The sequence below is a fragment of the Octopus sinensis genome, linkage group LG11, assembly GCF_006345805.1.
Source record: "Octopus sinensis linkage group LG11, ASM634580v1, whole genome shotgun sequence".
Lineage (NCBI taxonomy): Eukaryota > Metazoa > Mollusca > Cephalopoda > Octopoda > Octopodidae > Octopus > Octopus sinensis.
In genome coordinates, this window is record NC_043007.1 from 12,778,460 (window position 1) to 12,797,636 (window position 19,177).

The following is a 19,177-nucleotide window of genomic DNA, read 5'->3' on the forward strand; positions in this document are numbered from 1 at the left end:
GCAATGACACTGGCCCAAGCTGTGGCCTTTCCCTTGGACAACATCAGTGCCTTGGAGAGGATAAACTTGCACATATGGGCAAATGCCAGTCTTCCAAACATAATAATAACAGGCCTTTACTCAGGCCTGTGCATAGAGATGCAAGACCAACAGATGCAAGACCAACAGAGGCTTTCATGAATAACTCACTAGGGATTGAATAATTGAAGATTTCAAAGATCAAAGTATAAAAAACAAAATGTGTCCCACAAATAAGATTGTGGTTGTTGATCAAAAGCTAGGAACATTCTTTGGTTTTAATCTTTCAGAAAAGGAGTTTTAGTTGTTGATTTTTTTTTTTACTTTGTTTTATTTTAGTATAAAAAATTATTTATTGAAAATTTAATTTTTTTCTCTCTTTTTTTGTTTGTTTTTGTTTGTTTTTGTTTTGCCAGCCAAGTTGATTATTCTCTATCATAGTTCGACTTTGGGAAGGGGATCTTCTGGGACTGTGGCATTGGTGACTCGTTTGCTTGCTAAAAGAAAAGAAGAAAAACAATTATAAGACTTAGTTTGGAAACAAAGCAATACAATTAAGAAATGGAATAAATTTTTTAAAAACCAGCCCTGAAGCCCAAATGGTGTTGATTTAACATGCTAGGTGTAAATTTCAAATTTCTCAAACCTCTGACAAGTTTAGTACCAAAGCTTAGAGCCCATTAATTTAATTGCATTGCTTTTATTTGATTTGACAAGCATTATTAAAATGGGGAGGACAAATATTAGCATATCCAATACTGAATTTGCTATATAATTGATGTAAAAAATGAAGCACCATTGCCCATAGAATGGTGTACACATCCTGTTACATTTCAATATATATTTACTAAAACAGCATTTTTCCTTAGGGAGTCATTAATAACATTACATTCTCTATTTTTCTAGTTTTTCAGAACTCTGGGTCCGTTTCATATTAAATTCATTTTTTTTACCTTCCCAAATCTAATTTCCTTTTAAGGAGAACAGGTATCATACAAATTAAATAAATTCTGTGATTCTGGTCAACAGCAATGGATTGCTCAGTTTAGTTATAAACAGAAATAAAACAGAAATGAGTTTTGTTTTGTTTTGTTTTTTTTTGTTTACTCATTAGAAATATCACAGTTTTTAATTAACCACAATAAATGTCCTTTGTTTTTTAATTTATTATTTTTTTCATATAAATAACATCTAATATTTGACTTTTTTTTTTTACCTTGATTAGTGGTGAAACATTACAACAGAATGGAATCATTTTAAAGTTAGTGCAAAAACACAATTGAAAACAGTTTTTTTTTTTAAATCACATTGCAAATAATCACGGCACAAAGCCATAAATTTTGGGAAAGGGAATAAGTAAATTACATCGACCCCAGTACGTAACTGGTACTTATTTTATCAGTCCAGAAAGGATGAAAGGCAAAGTCAACCTCGGAAAAATTTCCAACTCCGCATTTTATCTGGCGTTTACCTGCAAACAATTCTGCCATCTTGCCACCTTGATTAATATTTTCATATTAAAAAGGCAGTGAGTTGGCAGAAACATTAGCATGACAGGCAAAATGCTTAGTGATATTTCGTCTGTCTTTACGTTCTGAGTTCAAATTCCGTCAAGGTCGACTTTGCCTTTCATCCTTTCAGGGTCGATAAATTAAGTACCAGTTGCATACTGGAGATGATCTAATCAACTGGTCCCCTCCCCAAAAATTTCAGGCCTTGTGCCTAGAAAAGAAAACAAATATTTTCATATTAAAAAGATTCTGTTTTTGGAGAGTGGGGGTTAATAGTTATTTGTCAGCATCAGATTCAGTTACAGAAAAAGGAAAACAACAAAAAGGATGCTCGACTCTAACATTAATAAGATTACTGTGAAAGTTATTTGAACTAAAATACAATAAAATAAACAGTTTCCATTGCTAAGGAGAATTCATCACAAAATAACGAACAATTCACCTCAGCAGTTTGCTACAATATATCACTTGCTCCCACCCTGAGTATTAATGAGAAAGTTCAGTCCTATATTTAAGAGATGGGGAATTATTTACATTTGACGGATATTTGTCCTCATCTTGTTTGTTGTTAACACAACGTTTCGGCTGATATACCCTCCAGCCTTCATCAGGTGTCTTGGGGAAATTTTGAACCTAGGTTCTCATTCCTAAGGTATTTTTATATATTATTATTATTATTATTCAGGTCACCATATGCCCATGGCATAGTGGTTAAGAGCGCAGGCTACTAACCCCAAGATTCTGAGTTCGATTCCAGGCAGTGATCTGAATAATAATAATAATAACATAGAAAAAATACCTTAGAAATGAGACCCCAGGTTCAAAATTTCCCCAAGACACCTGATGAAGGCTGGAGGGTATATCAGCTGAAATGTTGTATTAACAACAAACAAGATGAGGACAGATATCTGTCAAATGTAAATAATGTAAATTAGAAAGTTATACAATATTCTTTTATTAAATAGAGAATACCAAACTCATTCCCTATGGATACCGTATTTATTACGAGTGGCTTATAAACGTATCTAACGAGTGAAAGCGAGTTAGATACGTTTACAAGCCACGAGTTGTAATAAATACGGTATCCATAGGGAATGAGTTTGGTATTTTATTTATTACACACGAATAAACGACCATATTTTATTAACCCAATAACTAAATTCTTCACGTTTAGTTGTAACTTATGAATGACAAAAGTAGTGCCGTCACCGTGACCTCGGGTCATCACCATGAATTGACCAATCAGAAGCAGCGCTGTCACCGTGACCTCGGGTCATCACCATGAATTGACCAATCAGAAGCAGCGCTGTCACCGTGACCTCGGGTCATCACCATGAATTGACCAATCAGAAGCAGCGCTGTCACCGTGACCTCGGGTCATCACCATGGATTGACCAATCAGAAGCAGCACTCGCAGTATCTGACATGTTAGATACCAAAAATATCTCAAAGTGTTCTCACTCACATGTGTGTAATAATACCCAATTATTCTGCCACTCACCATAACCACTTCCTCAATGCTACATGCTTCCTGCTGTGATCAATCACAAAAACAAAAAAGACTAATGTTGCCAATCATACTTTATCCATCATCGTTGTTTTTATGCCCTTGTTAGCAGGAGTTGGATGAGACTTATTGAAGCTGAATGCCCTCCACCGTTTTTAAGTAAGATTATTTATATTCTACAAGTCTTCACACAAAACCAGAGCTATGGAACATATTGATTACACAAGCAGAAGACAAATGTACCATAATGCAATACCAAGGTGAACACACTCACAAAGATAGGTTCTGTAGAGTTTCCATTTACAGAATTTCAGCCACAGGGTATTGGTTAACACAGAGGCAGTGGTAGAAAGACACAACCTGAGGTACCACACTGAGGGATGGAACCCAAAACCACATGGCTACAAACCAAATTCCATATATCCACACACCCATGCCACACAAGAAATTACTAAAGGCTGTATATTTGATTCGGTCAATATTGGATTGGTTAATCATTTACAGCCAGCTCCTAAGATCAGGAAAATATCCAATCCTTACCAGAGGACTGAGTGAATCAGTAAGATGCAAGCAATGGTCTGTATTGGTGAAGTAAAAAAAATTTTTTTTTTAATAAAAGACTTCACAAGTGGAATAAATTTGCTGTTAGAAGACAAGCCTGAGGTTTTGAGGCTGAATCTGTCATCATCATCATTGTTCGACCGTGGTTGAGACAATGGAATTTACTATGTTACGCCAGACTTCACAGTCCATCATGGCATTACGGAGGTCCTGTTGCTGGATGCCTGTATCCCTGGAGATTACATCAGGGTAGGAGAGTGTGTGCCCTCTGGTATCGCGAGCAGATGGCTTCCAGAGTAGAAATTACCTCGTTTTCAGCTCTACAACAATGTCCAGCAAACTGGACTCTTCTACCTTTCACAAGAGATGATACAGGTGGTAATTTCCCATATATTTGTACTTTGGTTGGATGGCGCTTCCACGAGAGATTTTGAGCTCTCATAAGGAGGCGAGTGTAAGTTCCATCCAACCGCCTCTCAAGCTTCTTTGATGACATCCAGGTTTCTCAGCCATATAGTAGAATCTGTTGATGAAAGATGAGATGGTCACTAAAACTGCCGAATAACTATTTTGGAAAGACTGAAATCAAGGAATTAATTTTCCTCGTTATCATTGCTCTCAATGTATTTTTCACTATAAAATAATACATTTTTCTCAGAAGGAAGCCTTTTTGTACTTAACTAGAGTACAGTTTCAGCCAAATTTCATAAAATGAGTCTTCCCTGGTATATAGATTATCCAGCAGAGTCATTTATGACAAACAGCCTGTGGGTTATTCAGTAGAGCTGTTTGTGATAAACAGCCTTTATTTAATAGTTGAGTATTTGCATGGTTTATTGACAAATTCACCAAAATACCCCAACTTCAATAAAACGGTAAATGAATCATCAATCGATCAATGAAGCCTCCAAAACTAAATAAGTTTGTTGCTGTTTAGCCTCAGGTCAGCTCTGGTCAAAAGCATTCCAGGATCATTTTGTTTTCTTTTCGGACATAGTATACCTCCTCCTTCTTGTCTTGAGACAGCATTCACCTGGGGTGGGTTGAGCTGGCTTCATTCATCCTCAATGCTGCATCTCTCACAAACGCCAACCAGGCCTGGCAATTTGAGGCTAACGACCGCATGATCTCCAACCACTCCTTATATTATTCTAGGTATACTAGAATAATACCATCCCATTATGTCTTTTCTTTTGTGAGAAAATAAGGTGTGATTCGAGGGCAGCCAGGTGACAATGTAGATGTTCACTTAAGGTGAAGTTGAAAAGATAAGTACAAGGAAATTGTTTATACTCTTTGATACAAAAAATTCCTCTGCTAAAACTTCATTTTCTTCAGGTAAACATTCTTGTAATCCAAATAATTCAGAACCCTATTGAGCAATTTGGGATCTAAAAACTTGTATGGTGCCATTTTCCATCCACGAAATATCAAGAACTTCAAATCAACCCACTGGTTCTGTTGGCGAAGCTTGTGTTCCTCTCATTTCTCAACATAAATACAAAAGCCTAAGTTCCACAGATGTTTTGATGAAGGTTCTTGAATGTGTTTTCAGTAAAGGAATTCATTAATTTTTGGTTCTTGCTGTTGGGGTTGATGAATCTGAAGTGTTTCAAGACAAATTCTGGAAAAACTTTTGCAGAATTGAAAAACTTCATTTGCTAAAAACAGCAAAAATAACAAATATATATTGTTGTGACAAAATTTCCTTGATTTTGAAGAATCATAAAAGGACATTTTTTCATGCTCTTTCCATTTATCTCCTGATAAATGTAATGACACATGAAATAACTTGACAAGTCAGATGAGATCACAGACAAGCAGACTTAATTAAAGGCCATCACCTAGACAAGTAAATGGAACACATCATTAATGAGATTATCAACACAGATATTTCAAGAACTTTGAGACAGATCTGGCTCAAGAAAGAGAAGTGGTGCAGCAAGAATGAACACTGGCAGAATCTTTAGCACGCCGGGTGAAATGCTTAGCGGTATTTCATCTGCAGCTACGTTCTGAGTTCAGATTCCGCCGCGGTTGACTTTGCCTTTCATCCTTTCGGGGTCGATTAAATAAGTACCAGTTACACACTGGGGTCGATGTAATCGACTTAATCCGTTTGTCTGTCCTTGTTTGTCCCCTCTGTATTTAGCCCCTTGTGGGTAGTAAAGAAATAAAAATGAACTCTGAGGATGGTAGAAGCATCTGGCCAAGAGTTGCAAACATCTGACACAAAGCTCATGGGAACTGAGAGGAAGAGCAAAGACCATCATAGTAGCATCGCAAAAGACAGAGTAAATAGAAAGCACATCTATGGTTCAGACGCCAAAATGGTAGCAGGCAAGTCAACCGAGCGGCTCTTCTCTGGATGTAGTACAGGATGTCAGTGAGCAGAGTAGCAGTTCAATCTCAAATAATGGTGCAATATACCACTGTGGGCCCACTTGAGCCTTGTGAGGCATCAGAAGCCATTGGGGACTATAATTTCTCCACGGTTTGTCTTTGGGATGTGGTCCTAGCTCTGCAAAGGATGTTGCTTTCACCAGAAGAGATCCTCAGTAATAATGAAGCACAGAATTTGGAGCAACTTGTGAGGACTGGGGTTGAGTACCACTCGTGGTGAGATTTTGAAAGAAACTGAAAAAGTAATGGTTGAAGAATGAACAGAAAATGTTTGATGTCTTTGTATAAATAAACCTATCTAAAATGTTCAGTTGATAGTAGTGGGGGGGTTCATTTAGCCCTAGGTCAACTAATCCAACAGATTTAAGATGAAAAACAATCCGGCCATGACCATCTTATCATTTTTAAGAGTACCTTGGGCTACATTACCCAAGGATTTCTTTTCTTTCTTAAAGACAGCAGAGTGTAATTTCCCTATTTTGATTAGTTCTTTTCCTTTTAAAAAAACAGTAGAGGACAATTTAAATGAAATATAGCTGCTGCTATTGTATCTAGCAGATCAAGCAACCACATAGAGGTTTCTTTGTTGCTTCATAATTAATAGTAGATTTGGCATTTGTAAAGATCAAATCTATTTTTCTGCTCGCTCCATCAAATCCAGCAAAATTTTTTAGTAGCATTTTTTTAGAAATTCAACATGTATTCTAAAATATACAAGAACAACTTTCTAACTTTAGGAAAATTCATACAGTTCCCAGAAAATGTAAACAGACTGCAACCTTTGGAGGATTTTTTAAATAAACTTGACCATGTGTGATTATCTACATTGATCAAAACAAGGACAAAACCAACAGGAAACCTTGGCAAACAATTTTTTTGTACTTTCACTTCCACTTTCAAATAAATGAAAACTGCTTTTGTTAACTGTTAACTATTTTATGTAAAAAAAAAAATTAAAAAAAAAAAAAATTTAAACAGATATAAACAATGAAAACAAATAACAAGACATTTGAAATTAATAAATATTGGGTTTTAAAGAATGAAACTAAAAATAGTTAGAACAGCAGGGATTTTTTGTTTGTTTTTAGTTTGTTAAACATTGAAACAGACAAACTAATGGTTAGAAAATGACTTTTTTTTTAAATTCACAATCATTTTCAATTCAACCCACGAATGCCAACATATATATACACACACACACACACATATATACTTATCTATATTCAGGGCATTACTATACATAAATGCCTCATGCTAGGAGGGACTCTTAAAGTCAAAACTACTATAACAAACACATTGTACAATGTGTTTATTATGGTAGTTTTGACTTTAAGAGTCCCTCCTATCGTGAGGCATTTATGTATAGTAATGCCCTTAATATAAATAAATATATTTAAAGGGAAAAATTAATAAATTTTCCCCTTATGAGGTTTTTCACGCTAACTACTTGATAATTTCTTATAAAGATTTTATCCTATTTTTAAATTGTGTGTGTATATATATATATATATATATATACATACAGTCGCAATGAGGATATTTAAACCTCTTATAGGGATATTTTATCCAAGATACACTGGTTTAATATATTATATTTTGAAGAGATATTTCTTCAATGAATATATTATATAAAATATTGTAAAACATCAAACATTATTATTGAGTTAGAAAACAGAGAGATCTAATGGATACAAATTAATTTATTAATTAATCAACATATTCAGTTACAACTGTTTCATTTCACAAACAAAATTAAAATTACAAAACATAAATATATAATTTTGCATTTTAAATACCATGTATGGAAAATCAAAGTATTCAACTACAAAACATTGTAGGTGAATATTTTGATTAATTAATAAATTTGTTTGAAACCATTAGATCTCTCTGTTTTCTTAATCAATAATATATATATATATGATATTTGTGTGTGTGTGCATGTATGTATATATTATATATATATATATATATATATATATATATATATATATATAATATATATATATATATATATATATATATATATATATATTTGGTGTTTATTATTCTTTGCAATTGAAAGTGTTATAGGGATGGTGTCAGAAATGTTAGTTATAAAGGAATTTAATTTGGTTTTTTAAAAAAGACATTGAAAATTTATGACAACATACTTTCCAAATAAAGGAAAAACACCTACAGTGACTGTGTTCTACAAACACTGCTGACTGAGTCCCAATTCTGTTAATGTGCCTTGTTATTCCTCCCTCTAAACACCCTTTTCTCAGTATCAAATTTATATGTTTAATATAGAGGTCAAAAATCTAATTGCAAATACTAACTTGGCAAGGCCAGGACATAAGCTCAATGAATAATTAACCCTTTGACCCCTGACCGCCTGAACCCTATTTGACCACAGACCTGGTACTCCACTGATGCTACAGTATAGAGAAAAATAAGCCACCCACTGGTAAACCGGTGTTATGGGCTCAAAGGGTTAATAATACTATAAACGTTTCAGTAAATATGGGAGGCAACTCTGGACGTGTGTCTGACCTTTTCAGCAAAATAGACTTCACTGTTGCTAAAATAATAAAGAAATTACTAAGAGTAAGTACAGTGTAGTAGCCTTGTAATTGCCACAACCAACTCCTGCTCTACAAAGAAGAACAGTAAGTTACACTGCTCCCTACTTCAAAGAGAATGTTCAAACACCAATGCTAGTAAACAATGTGTTAACATAGGAAGACAGTTTTGCTAGAAGTAAACCCTAACTTCTAACCACCACAGCTAAGTAGCATACTGGCTGAGAAAATACAGAGATTAGCTAAGATTTGAATTTGTAAGAAACATGAGTTCACGCTAAGAGTTGCTGAAACATGGAACAGACTGCCGGCATCAGTTGTTAGTTGTCGGAGCACTGCATCCTTCAAAACTTCCATGCTTCCTGAGATTCGCCAACACTACACCTGATTTTCTCCCCTCCGTACACACGCAAGCATGTATCTGACTCATACACTGTTCACTTCCCAGACATTTGTACATTACTGCATATGCTTTATACGCACTTTTGACAAGTTGTGGTGCACCTGAGCACTGTATACAATAATTTCATTATTATTATTATTATTATTATTATAAGCTTTTGCTCAAAATGAGGAACAGATTAGCCAGTAACAAATGAAATACACTGAACTCATTTCTATTGCCTTCAGCTGAGAAAGGATAGTATTTCTTGAAAATAGAGAGAACATCAATGGGCCACACAATGTCAGCTAGAGGGTACATGGCTAAACCAGAGAAAAGTCATATCCTGCCAAACCACTAAATAAGAAATAATTCAACAGATGAAGATATACGAAGATTTGAGCAGAGTATTTGAGACTTTAAAGACAGTGAGAACCTTACAATGGATTTAACTAAAATGGTAAACCCCGCTCAGAGGAGAGTCTACACTGGATTGAGTAATTGACAAATGGTCCTCAGAAGAGTATCTTGACAATGAGGTTGGTCCCCTAGAGGCTTCCAGATAGGTCAAACATTTCTTGCATATCAGATGTATCTCAGGTAACCATAACCTCTTAACTGGTACTTCATCAGCTAAGATGATGACGGTTCCAGTTGATTCGATCAACGGAACAACCTGCTCATAAAACTAACGTGCAAGTGGTTGAGTACTCCACAGACACACATACCTATTTCTTTACTACCCACAGAGAGGACAAACAGATTAAGTTGATTATATCAACCCCAGTGCATAACTGGTACTTATTTAATCGACCCCGAAAGGATGAAAGGCAAAGTCGACCTTGGTGGAATTTGAACTCAGAACATAACGGCAGACAAAATACTGCTAAGCATTTCGCCCGGCGTGCTAACGTTTCTGCCAGCTCGCCGCCTTTTTTTTTTTCAGATAGGGGCGAAGGGAAATCATCAAGACAATCAGTCGATCCACAAGATCATCACTCTCCATACATACCCTTAATGTAATTCTCAGGGAGATTCAGCGTGACACAGAATGTGACAAGGCTGACCCTTTTCGAAATACAGGTACCATTCATTTTTGCCAGCTGAGAGGACTGGAGCAATGTGAAATAAAGTGTCTTGCTCAAGGACACAACACACTGTGGGGAATCGAATTCACGGCCTTGTGATTGTGAGTCGAATGCCCTAACCATTAAGCCAGACACCTTCACCATAGCTTGATAGTGCTGTAAGAGAATGCTATTGAAATAGATCTACTTTTAATGTGGCAGTGCAGATTAGGATTTTTAAAAAGAAGAATCTATCTATGTGTTGTTAGTGACATTTTGCAGATTAATAACACTCAAAGATCACAGTCCACAGAAATAACTTCTCTCAAACCAACAAAAACTTCAGACTTGGTACCAGCTTCAAGATAAACAAGGACACAAAAACACAAACTCAACTCTAAATACGTTGGAAGTTGTTCAGCAATTCATCTTCGTTCGACAATTAGTAACAACATGTTCAGATTGTTGCTAACTCCTTAACACTTGACATAAAAACAAGCTATAAATACCTAAATCAGTTGAATTGCCTTTGTTATTTGGTTATATTTGGTGGTAATAGAAATACTTCTAGATCATAAAAAATAAAAAAAAAAGAAACTGAATCTATCCAATTTAACCATAACATAAGTACATCATAACCTGTTAACGAATCAAACCGCCTAAAATAAATTCTACATTTATTTTGCAGCTTATTAACAAGATGAAGTATAGCAGTGAAATTATTTTCTCAAACAATCTATGATGCAAAGTAATCGAAGATGTTTAATTTTTTTAAAAATATCGAGTCATAAATAAGAAAAGAAAAAACTAGTTGGATTGAATTAATATCCAATCAACTTCCAAAACATAATACTTCTATCTCATCCTATAAACTCTGCTAATTATTTTCCTATAGATCCACAACATCTTAAGTGTTTTACTAGACTAGAGAAGGATAAATATATCCCACACTAACTCAGTTCTGTTTTTTTTATTTTAACAGATATAAATCAAATACTATTTCTGACCCAATAACAAGTCAAAAATGTAGAGATAATCTCGCAGAAAATAAAATTAAAAAACATACAATTCTGCTTTATCTCAATCAAATATGAAGATTTATTTCAAAAATATTTGATATCTCAGAAAATGAGAGCTGGACCTTAAAACAGTTTGTTAAGATAGCAACCTCAGACTTAGAACACAATAATATCATACAAAATATAAACATACTGGATCACAACAAAGATCAAAAACAAAAAAATCTCAGATGCTTCAAAAACAGTAACAAGAAGCCTGAACACCAATGTAAATAAATCTTATTATATTAACCCATTAATGCATAGTATTCACAAAAAAACAAGACAGAAAATAGGTTACAAAATATTTAGTTCCATTTTTAACCCTTTCGTTACTGTATTTCTGTTGAGATACTCTGTATTTCTTTCAATTATTTTAAATATAACAAATAATTTAGTAAAATAACATTGTTATCATTCAGCTAGTGTTAGGAACGTAAATTGTGACTAAGGTTTGGTGGAAGATTTTAATTCAAAACTTATGAAAACAAGACATTTGTACTCAGAGAGCCAGAGGCAGTTTCAGCCAGGTTGGTAACGAAAGGGTTAATACTGTTCAATATAATTAGTAACTTTTCATTAATTACCAAACTATTTTATAATCATCCGTTTGTGATTTTTTCATTGGTACTACTCATTTAATGAAAATTAAATTGTGTGCATTAATGGGTTAATGATTTTTAATTAATTACATCTTTAGTAGATTGGGTTTAGTATAAGTAAATCAAATACTGTTAGTATCAAATTATACCAGGTAGTTAAAAAAAATATGAGTAAAAAAAAAATCAAAATTTTTTATGAAAATGATGTAAAAGTCATTTTCAAAATTCAGTGCGTCTCCTTTGCGTGTGTATGAAACAGTTCAAAGAGAGTGTTATACTTTGGAAAAATAAAATTCTTTGCAGTTTGCATTCATGATTTTTGGTAATTTCATTGATTCAGTATTATAGTTGTCAGTTGACTTACAAAAAAATATGTTCCTGTTAACCCTCACTATAACTTATCTTAACAAGAACCAAGTATACAATTAAAATAATAATTAAAATCTGTATAATTCAGACTTCAATCATATTACATAAGACAAATCACAAAAAAAAAAAAACATGTGTCTTAAAACTGGACAGTAATAACTTTCATTTAGCTTTTGTGGTAAACATCATTCTCCAAATATTTGTATTTCGGTGAGAGATTAACATTTTAATTAGTCAGATCATACTGAGTTAATTAAAACACTCAGTAATGAATAAAAATGCCGGCAGCAGATCTAGCATATATAATGATAGAATTCTTTCAATTATCATGTGTAAGAATCGAAGGTGTAATTTGGAATATTTTGGTGCTGGAGCTTACCTTTTGGCTGGAGCCAATAAAGGTGTGACAGAATTAATTAGATTTTTTTTTTTACATATTGTAAGACATTACACAGAGATCAATGACATTTCTTCATCGATCAATTACTTAGGAGTCATTGTCTCATTCGACTACATTTTTTAAAAATGAGTGCAAAAGAATATGATTAATAGGAAATGAAATAAAACAGGGGGAAACTTTCCCCTCGAGATATTAAAAAAGTTGAGTATGAACATTTGCTGCCTTTGATATAGTCATTAGTTGGTGCAGCCTGTACAGAGTTAGACTCAGTTCGTATTAACTTGATTTGTAGTCTTCATCACGAAGGGACCCCAAACGCCTTTAGGGCTTTTACCCTTCCCTGGTAATGCTACAGAGAAAGAATGTAGTAAATATATACAGTGCAAGTGGTAGCTTGTAAACGGTTTTCATCGATGGAACAAGAATAAATGAAACAGTTTCCAGGAGAGAAACCCTTCCTCCTGCGGTCAATTATTCATTGCACATTTGCTCTATCCATAAAAAGCTCGTTAGAGAGATTTGCTTTGAAAGAACTGGAACAGAGAAGGTTCTTTTAAATAATTACAATTTCTTTCGGTTTTGTGCACGCAGACACACACACTTTTACACTAAGCACTCACTGTGAAACATACGGAATCAAAGAGAATCGTTTTCTGACCCAAACCAAAAGGTGTATCCCCCAAGCCAAAGCAGAATAATAGCAACCGCGGGGGGATAACCATGCATCAACCGACCCATCGTTCCGATCCCCGTAAGAATGAAAAAATAAACCAGCAGACCCCTTTTATCATTACCCTCTTCAGACTTTTTGGATTTCTTCTTTTTTAAGGAAATATCTGAAAAAACAAAAACAAACAGAAAAAAAACCCTTTTAGTTCTATCTATTAGAAACAAAAATATTGTTTGTCAATTTCTCTTACCTCAAATCCAACCCTCTCCAACTGAATTCTGATACTTTAGGTCCCAAGCCCCTACATTCCAAACTTAAATCCTAGAATTTTACTTACTGTCCAAATTCTACATTCTAAGCCTAAATCCTTTGTCAACAGACTGGATCAAACCTCTACATTCCAACCTGATATTTAGTGTGTCAAGTGTAACCAGCTCACTTATGAGGACCCCTCACTCATTCTAAGATCAAATCTAGATTCGATATCAAATAAATAAAAAAAAAAGATGCTAATAATGCAATCCATATTGAAAACAAATTATTTTTGACAAGCTTTTTCCAGTTTATTCCTAAGGAAAAGTGTAGCTCTTAAACTAAAACAATCTTAATATGTCTGTCCCCTCTATGTTTAGCCCCCAGTTGGCAATAAAGAAATAAATATGTACTTCAAAACCTCAAACAAAATCCACAGCCGAAGCAGTTCAATTAATCAGATTTGAAAAGGTGTATGCTGGTGTGTCATGAGGTGCAGTAGAGACTAAAAGGACACTCCAAAAAGGGTTTTTTCTGACAAAAGCTCTAGGAACACCTCTTTCTGTTATATTTCGACCAATAAAGTTTATACTGATGCAGATCATTTTTGCCAACAAATTCTTGTGGCTACCCCCCTTCCATTTCCATTCACTGTTTACTTTACCAGTTCTATCATGATGTATGTTGTATAGTATCTGTGTCCCATTAAGCAACATTCCTTTAGACAACAAATCTAAAACCAAACTGCAACAGCTTGCTGATGTAACTCTGACAGTGTGGGAAGCTACCAAACCAAACCAATTTCCCCTATTTGGTGTCAACATTGTCATCACCATTATCAGTTAAGGCGGTGAGCTGGCAGAAACGTTAGCACGCCGGACGAAATGCGTAGCCGTATTTCGTCTGCCGTTACGTTCCGAGTTCAAATTCCGCCAAGGTCGACTTTGCATTTCATCCTTTCGGGGTCAATAAATTAAGTACCAGTTACGCACTGGGGTCGATGTAATCGACTTAATCCGTTTGTTTGTCCTTGTTTGTCCCCTCTATGTTTAGCCCCTTGTGGGTAGTAAAGAAATATATCATTTAACCTGTCTTCCATGCTGGCATGCATAGAATGGTTTGACAGGAACTGACCAAACTAGAGGATTGTGCCAAGCTCTACTGTCAGCCTTAAACATGGTTTTGTGGCTGGTTTCTACCTTTCCTAACACAAAATACTAAAAAGGTCAGACAAACTCAACAGGAAACAAAAGGTTAAAAGCTGATCAACACATCATATGACAAATTAACTTACCTTCAAAATTATTATTATTTTTTTTGAATATCTCAAAAGACACACATAAGACTGTATACAACAGCATGTAACAATCGAACTGAAAAACCCTTCTCGATAGGAAAAGTCCAGGACAGGCGATAGTAAAACGCCTATGTCTACAGGAGACATGGGTTCATGTCGTATGGGCAGCTTTCAACTGTTTCTCTCCCAAAGGGTTTTTCAGCCTGATATTTACATACTGTTATTTATAGCTTTATGTGAAATGCTTTGAGACATTCCAAAAAAAAAAGGAATCAGTTTATGTTCTTTTGAAAGTTAATAAAATTCTTATGACATCAACTTACCTTTAAGTTTCTTTATACAATCTTTGTTTTTGTCTTGGACGTATCCTTCATTGCATTTGCATGTATATTTTCCTTCTAGGTTTTCACAGGTACTTACTTCTGTGTCACAGTCGTCGGTATTCTCAGCACATTCATCAATGTCTACAATACAGTGTTTTATAAGAAGTCATTTTGAACATTAACAGTTGCATCAAAAACAAAATCATAAATCCAAGTGAAATCAAAATTGCTAACGAGGCCGATGACAGTACTGCCTGATTGGCCCTCGTGCCAGTGGAACGTTAAAAGGACATCCGAACGTGGGGTGTAATCGGCCCACTTATGAGTACCCCTCATTCATTGGACAATGAACTTTGCTTGTGAAGACCTATTGAGGCAAGTGAAATCGAATCAAAATCACTGACCTGGCCGATGACAGTACTGCCTGATTGGTACTTGCACCAGTGGAACGTTAAAAGCACATCTGAGCATGATCATTGCCAGGACTACAGATTGGCTCCCATGCCAGTGGCATGTAAAAAGCACCATTTGAGCATGATCATTGCCAGTGTCGCCTTACCAGCACATGTGCCAGTGGCACATGAAAAACAACATTTGAGCGTGGTCGTTGCCAGTGCTGCCCGACTGGCTCCCATGCAGGTAGTACATAAAAAACACCTTTTAAGCGTGGTCATTGAGAGAGAGAGAGAAAGAGAGAGTGTGTGTTTGTGAGCAAACATTGAAATTCTATAGCCTCAATTGCTGTCATCTGAGTGAAATAATAATGTAATGCTGATGTAAATTCCCCTACATGGATAACAGCTGAGGGTTAATGACTATACAGCCTCAAATAAGTCCCCATCTAACCCATGCTAGCATGGAAAAATGGATGTTAAACAAATGAATTTATTCATATGAAACACCTGATCTGGTTACTACAGCTAAGTGACTGAAGAATCAATTATAAAAGACAAATCTTCATGAAACCACAGAAGCCATACTAAAACGCTTGTCACTTCCATTTTAAGCTAACAACAGGTCAGCGTTTGAAGCCAAAAGTTGTGAAGACTCAACAAGTCATTGCAAAAACCAATTAAAAAAATCTATCTTAAAAGTAATTTAGAGATGCAGCATGGAATTTTGTCAGTGAACATGTCGCGATCTCAAAGTGACGAAAATATTTTGGCAAATTAAATTTAAATGTTGAAGTGAATCTAACGGTTTCTGGCTTATAAACACCTTCCATGCTGCAATTGTTTTCGTTCCAGCAAACAATCTCAAATCAGGTCACTTGCTATGCAAGTACATCTCTGTAATATCTTAAAAGTCTCTGATAGAAATAATTTTTACTTGAAAATATGGAAGAGGGGAAAAGAAAACCAACTCACCAGAACATTTACCATCCACTGGACGATAGCCATCAGCACATCGAATGCATTTTTCTGGACCATTTCCAGTACAGCCATCACAAGAAAGATCACACCCTGAACCACAACAACAAAAATATAATATTTAATTAAATGCAAAAACATGTCTGATTAGGAATATTTAGTTTCAAACAATAAAAAAAACCATAAGTTGGAACTGTGGACAAAAAAATAACTTTTCTGTGATTGCCTTTGTAATGAAATACACACAATGTGTTTTTATGAATTTTGTGAAAAGCATCAATTTGGAATGATTCAGCAAAATGTTTAGCTTTTTTGTTATTAGGTGCTGGTTGATGAAATTAGTATCAGACAAGAACTGGAGTTGATATTATTTCAGGTGTTGTACCTACAGCAGAAATATCAGGCCTTGTGTGTATTAGTAGAGAGTATTATACATACATACACACACATATGGAGAAACAAATTTAGCTTGTTCATCAACTTTCAGATATTAGAATGCTAAATGAATAAATAATCCAACATTCTAATATCTGAAAGTTGATGAACAAACTAAATTTGGTTCTCCATTTTCTTATTTGTATTATAAAATAATGGTAAAATATTTCTTTACCTTTATCTGTTTAATACAATAAATAAGTTAATTGCATTGCAATTAAAAACATTTATGTATTAAGAATCTGGGTACTTTACCAACAGTATATTGGATAAATACTATCCCTTAGTGAGTTTCACCCATAACCCCTAACTTGGTGGTGTTTGGAATATAACAAAAAGGTTCTTAAATAAAATTATGAAGTGAGAGAGTTTGTAACTGGATCAGAGGTAGGAGTACCAGACAGGTTAGTGTCAAGAGATTAAAATGTAAAATATGTAAAGAACAAAGTTACTTAAATGTTACATCTCTCTTAATTACAAATTGAATTTAGTTGGCATGTAAAGAGCACCATCTGAGTGTAGCCGATGCCAGAGCTGGTGGCATGTAAAAAGCACCGTTCAAGCGTGATTGATGCCAGTGCCACCTGACGGACTCCTGTCCTGGTGGCACGTAAATGGCACCATTCAAGTGTGGTCAGTGCCAGTGCCACTTGACTGACCCCTGTGCTGGTGGCATGTAAAAAGCACCCACTACACTCTTGGAGTGGTTGGTGCTAGGAAGGGCATCCAGCTTTAGAAATCTTGCCAGATCAGATTAGAGCAGCCAAGCCATCCAACCCATGCCAACATAGAAAGCAGACAATGATGATGATGATGAAAAGAAGCTGCTTCTTTGTTGTATCTGTCTGGTAACAGAGATCAGTTTCAAACTGTAGACACAGAAACTTTGATCGAGTCCTCACTATTCTTATATGTTCATTCCTCAAGTGATTGTATTTGTGAAGATGAATATGAGAGTGAATGAAGGTTGCAAGAGTATGATAATATAAACAAAGTGACTGGAATGAGAGGATGGTGAAGAGGGAGAACAATGAATAGTAACAGAAGTGGAGATGGGTGTGGGTGGCAAGTGGCTTGGAGGAGAGGAAGTGATGGCTGGCAATTTCAGAGTTAGCAAGGTTTAAGGAGATGAACAGTAGAAACAAATAGCAAACTAGAAAGCCCTTAATACTCTATGATGTGTTCAGTCAACAATTTCTAAAAAGCCAATTTATATCAGTTACAGAAGACACATCAGAAGCTGGAGGATTGCCAGCCTACCCTGGCACCTAAAAAGCACCATTCGTACGTGGCCCGATGCCAGCGCCGCCTCACCTGGCACATGTGTCGGTGGCACATAAAAAGCACCCACTACACTCACAGAGTGGTTGGCGTTAGGAAGAGCATCCAGCTGTAGAAACACTGCTAGATCAGACTGGAGCTTGGAGCAGCCACCTGGCTTCCCAGACCCCGGTCGAACCGTCCAACCCATGCTAGCATGGAAAGCGTACGTTAAACGATGATGATGATGAAGAGGTTTATGAATTGGTTACATAGCTTTAGCAGCAGGCCTACTTCTCAATTCCTACAACTCATAAAGGGAAGAAAAAGAATCTGCTTTTACTTGCTTCAGAACAGTTGTTAAATATTTGTGACATTAAACAAAATAGTTTTCAATTAGAATACTTACGATGACATTCGTACCAACCAACTGTATTTTTACACCGGAAATTACCATTGCATGGGTTACCCAAACTACATTCATTAATATCTAGAAAAGAGGAGAAAATATACTTGTGTAATTTCAATATAAGACAGAAAATATGTAAGTCATCTCAATAAGCTAACTACAAATAGTTATTCAGTAAGGAAAAATAACATAAATCATTGAATAATATTACTCTGCCTTATTTTTATGATAAGTGGAGACAACTCTGTTCAGGTTTTGGTATTATTCTGACCTCATCAGCGAAATAAAAAATTCATCATACTTGCCAAAGTAGTAATGAAATATTCAAACTATAAAAACAAATCCTTTCATTATTAGATCGTGTAATTCTTTAACGGGTCTCATTCAAAACACTGAAACTATTTAAACCAGTGTTTGTCAACTTTTTTACCCTTGCGTAACCCTTAAAATAAATTACATGTCGCAAGGAACCCCTGCACATAAAAAAATTATATACCATACTTTTCTCGTATTTTTTCCATCATAGTTCATGAGGTAAATATCATATACACATATATATATATATATATATATATATATATATATACACAGACACATATATATCTTTATATATATTTATTTTTACACTCATTCTCCTATTTCCCTATATACTCCTTATTTCCTTCCTTTTCCAAAATAACTCCTCATATTGAACTCTAATATTTCCCTCTATTTAACCATCT

General features: G+C 35.1%; 1 protein-coding gene across 3 annotated transcripts in view; it reads right to left on the reverse strand.

The window, feature by feature from the left end:
- Positions 1-342: 342 nt before the first annotated feature.
- Positions 343-19,177, reverse strand: part of LOC115217104 (cysteine-rich with EGF-like domain protein 2) — a 35,375-nt gene continuing 16,540 nt past the window's right edge. The window contains exons 8-12 of one of the 3 annotated variants that reach the window (XM_029786703.2): positions 18,456-18,536; positions 16,349-16,444; positions 14,982-15,122; positions 13,234-13,275; positions 343-515 (exon numbers count right to left, since the gene is read on the reverse strand). In XM_029786703.2, the coding sequence (XP_029642563.1) occupies positions 454-515; positions 13,234-13,275; positions 14,982-15,122; positions 16,349-16,444; positions 18,456-18,536 (422 nt within the window). In that variant the 3' untranslated portion in view covers positions 343-453. Of the gene's footprint in view, positions 516-11,702; positions 13,276-14,981; positions 15,123-16,348; positions 16,445-18,455; positions 18,537-19,177 lie in introns of those variants that run through there. The other 2 variants (XM_029786704.2, XM_029786701.2) reach the window with 2 other exon arrangements.